The sequence below is a fragment of the Wolffia australiana genome, chromosome 4 (genome assembly GCF_029677425.1).
Source record: "Wolffia australiana isolate 7733 chromosome 4, ASM2967742v1".
Classification (NCBI taxonomy): domain Eukaryota; kingdom Viridiplantae; phylum Streptophyta; class Magnoliopsida; order Alismatales; family Araceae; genus Wolffia; species Wolffia australiana.
Window position 1 is genome coordinate 6,843,999 of NC_135838.1, and position 4,154 is coordinate 6,848,152.

Below are 4,154 nucleotides of genomic sequence, written 5' to 3' on the forward strand. Positions count from 1 at the left end.
TATCCAACTTCTGCATAATTTACTATCTCCCTAATCTCAGTATTCCCTTGATATATCTACCATCATAGCTGCCAACTACCAAACTTCTGGATAATTTACCTACTCCCTAGTCTCGGTATTCCCTTGCAATATCTAATATATCAACCTCAAACTATCCAACTTCTGCATAATTTACTAACTCCCTAATCTCAGTATTCCCTTGGTATATCTACCATCATAACTGCCAACTACGGAACTTCTGGATAATGTACTAACTCCCAAATCTCGGTATTCCCTTGCTATATCTAATATCATCAACCGAAAACTATCCAACTTCTCGATAATTTAGTAACTCCCCAATCTTCTGTATTCCCTCGCTATATCTAATATCATCAACTCCAAACTATCCAACTTCTCGATAATTTACCCTCTTTAGGTCGGTCGGTGCAATCCAGCCATGCAACCTGCCACGCTTGCTCTCTACGTGCCTCTTCCCGCTACCCTGCTGCTCTCGATAAGAACGACAGACTTGCCACTCCATAGAACACCTCGTTCTTCTCGATAAGAAGAAGAACAACAACAAAAACAAGAAAGAAGAAGAAGAAAGAAGAAGAAATGGCGTCGCTGGTGCCGTGGGGAGGAGTGAGGGGGTGGGAATACGACCCGTTCGCCATGGACGTGTGGGATCCGCTGGATCTCCGCCGCGGGGGCGGCGGGTGGCCGTCGTGGGACGTCGGCGCTTTCCTTGGCCGCACCGGCGACGACGACACGCTCGCCATTGCCCGCACCTTCGTCGACTGGCAGGAAACTCCCGCCGCCCATATCTTCCACGCCGACCTCCCCGGTAAACCGCAGTCTCAGCCTATCTATCATCACCCTCTTTCTTTCTTTCTTTCCTCTCCTTTCTTTCGTTCTTATCTGGATTAGAATCTTAAGCTTTTCTTCGTCGTCGGTTCTATTTTTGGTTCGTAAGATTAGAATCATACGCTTTCTGCCGGAAAGCCTTCTTAATCGTCATATTTTTTTCTTATAAAGAATAGAATCACAGGCTTCCGAAGTTTCCGGCCGGAAAAGTTGCCCCTCTCTTTGTTTCTTCTCTTCCTCTTTCCCTTCTTATGGGTTAGTCTTCAGCCGTTTCAAGCCCTTCTTCTTCGTAGGCTTTTAGCCGGAAAGCTTGCTCCTCTCTTTGTTTCTTCGCTTTTAGCCTGAAAGCTTTGTTTCTTGGTTTCATTTTTTCTGTTCCTTATTGGTTAGTCTCTTTAGCCACTTCAATACCTCCTCCTTCTTCTCAATAAGTTTTAAGTTTTCCTTGTAAGATTAGAAAAATCGTAAGCTTTTAGCCGGAAAGCTTGCTCCTCTCTTTGTTTCTTCGCTTTTAGCCTGAAACCTTTGTTTCTTGGTTTCATTTTTTCCGCTCCTTATTGATTAGTCTCTTTAGCCACTTCAATACCTCCTTCTTCTTCTTCTCAATAAGTTTTAAGTTTTCCTTGTAAGATTAGAAAAATCGTAAGCTCTTAGCCAGAAAGCTTGCTCCTCTCTTTGTTTCTTTCGTTCGGTTGTTCCTTTCTTGTTGTTTAGTCAAGATAATTTTTCAGTATGAATGATAGCTCCTCTCTTTTCCTAATCATTTCATTTTTCTTATCATTTCATTTTTCTTATGGCCGAGGAATGTCAGCCTCTTCAAGCCCTTATTCCACATCCTAAGCTTTTTTTTTCTAAATCATAAGCTTTCAGCTTTAAATTTTGCTCTTCTCTTTGTTTCTTGGTTTCCTTTTTGCCTTCTTATTGGTCAAGCCCTTCTTCCTGAATTTTTTTTAAAGAAAAAACTAGAATCATAAGCATAATTTTTCATGGAAGAATCCAAAGGATACTTAAAAAAAGAAAATCTAGACAACAGCAACAACAGTGGGTGGATTTTATTGTTTATTTCTTTCTTTGTGTGTTGTAATGGCGGGAAGGGGTGAAGAGGGAGGAGCTGAACGTGCACGTTGAAGACGGGAATATACTTCAAATTAGTGGGGAGAGGACGAAGGAAGAAGAAGAGAGCACGGACACGTGGCACCGTGCAGAGAGGCGACGTGGCAGCTTCCTACGCCGTTTCCGCCTGCCGCAAGACGCCGACATGGACGCCGTCCGCTGCGAGCTTGCCCACGGCGTACTCACCGTCACCGTTCCTAAGAGAGAGGCTGGCGGCCCTGTCCGGAGCATCCGGGCCGTTGATATCGCCGCCGCCGGGGACTGATCGTTGCATCTCCGCCTGCCATCCCCTGAATCTTGAAGCGTGAGGATGTGATCTTGTATCTTGTATGTTATGTACATGTTTGTAGTATGTACAGAGCTAAGAACCTCTTTGGGTTTTTTTTTGTACATATGTTTGATGTATCATGCATGTACACTGTAAAATTACTTAAGATACATTTTTCATGCTACATGTATATTTCGGTGGACATTTCTTTTATCTGCTTCTATAACATGGAAATCAACATGAGTGTATAATTAGATAGGTTGTTGTATGTTACCTACACCTCTGAAGTATGGAATTGTGACTTTCTGAGAAAAGAACTTTCTTTGTTTTTCTTGTACTTGAGGTAAATTTGTTGTCTGATATGTAGGAAAGAGATCTACATGGAGTGTGCACGTTTGGATAAAAGTGTTTTTAATACATGTGTTCCGTATATTGTGCATGTAAATTGTAAGATATGATGGAATCAAGTTTTTTTTATTTATGTTGATTTATTTAAGAATTTGTTTCATTGTTACCTTAGTGAGGTTGTAAAAAATTGAAGGGGGACCATCTAGCTTCAAAGATCCCGTCGATCCAGTTCGTCGAGCGAGGGCTCACGCACGAGACCCACCTTTCTCAGTACCCGGCCTTGTCAACGGGCCACAAAGGTTTGACATTATCTTTCCTTATACTTTCTTTGTTTAATATGCCTTGTATGTCAGCCATGTATGTGTTTGTTTTTTTGTTTGTTCGCACATGTTTGGGGCTGTTGTACAGACCAACACATTTGTGTGTGTGTGAGCCCGAGTGTGGGCATGGTAGTAGGTCTCTCTCTCTCCGATTAGGGGCCCCTAAGGCTCATATTTTCCCCTATAAAAGGTGGGGCCGTCCAGAGGGGACGGAAGAGAAAAAATATTAAAAAATGTGATTTTTAAGGATTTTTCCTGAATTTTTAGTGCTTTAGTGAGTTTTCATCATATTTATGAAAATGCCATTGCAAAGTTCGGAGAGAGAAAAAAACCCTAGAGAGCATGCGCAAAACCGGCCGCCCCTTCGGTTGCCCGTCAGCCACCCCCTCGGGCGCCCCTCACACACCCTCGCGGTTGCCCCTCGCCCGCCTTTGCATCCACTCCTTGGTCACCCCCCCGGCATCCAGTCACAGCTGACATTGGCACTCGTCAAACCTTCGTGCCTTGACGCCGTCGCGCCCTGTTGCCGCTGTGCCGCCGCCCCATCGCGCCGCCGCACCCTACTACTGCCGTCATGCTGTTGTTGTGTCTTGTCGCACCATCCTGTGCTAGCCATTGTGCCCATTGACGTGCCCTGTTGCTGCCATCATCTGACCTACCGCCGTGCCTACTTGTGTTGTCATTCCTACTCGACGCCGTCATCATGCCTTGTGTTTCTCACCTTCCTCTGCTTCCGAATCAGACACCGCCTGTGCCTACCACTATTGGTACGCTCATCAACTCCCTCTCAGCATTATATTCTTTCTTTCAGTGCCTCCAAACATTTTCTCCACCTGCGGGGTTAGATTAGTGATAGATATGATTCACGTTTCAAGGATTAGGATTTCAATCGGTACGCCCTTGATTGAGACTGTCGAGGGCATGCGCAAAAGCGGCAGTAGCCGAGCTCACTCTGTCGGTCTTCAACCCGATGTCCGGATCGTCGGGAGCCTAGTGTCATTTCCAGGTCACGCTTACTATAGCTAAATGATCGTTGGTGTACGTTGACATCGTATTCATACTTCCTAGTGATTTCATTGTTGCATCATCATTTGCATGACGTCCACATTAGTTATCTTCCCTATATAACATGACTGCCTTGCCCTCCTTCTGTGTAACACGAGCCGTTCGATCCCGACATACGTCGTGTTACATCAAAAATCTTTAGTATGTTTCCATGATATGAATTCTTTAATATGTTTCCATAACATGGAGTACAATGT

At 44.4% G+C, this 4,154-nt stretch overlaps 1 protein-coding gene across 1 annotated transcript; it reads left to right on the top strand.

The window, feature by feature from the left end:
* Window positions 1-495: 495 nt before the first annotated feature.
* On the top strand, window positions 496-2,414 carry LOC144702587 (16.9 kDa class I heat shock protein 1-like). The gene is made up of 2 exons (XM_078574623.1): window positions 496-823; window positions 1,938-2,414. The coding sequence occupies exons 1-2, from the start codon at window positions 595-597 to the stop codon at window positions 2,219-2,221; spliced, it is 513 nt and encodes a 170-aa protein (XP_078430749.1). The 5' UTR covers window positions 496-594; the 3' UTR covers window positions 2,222-2,414.
* Window positions 2,415-4,154: the final 1,740 nt, after the last annotated feature.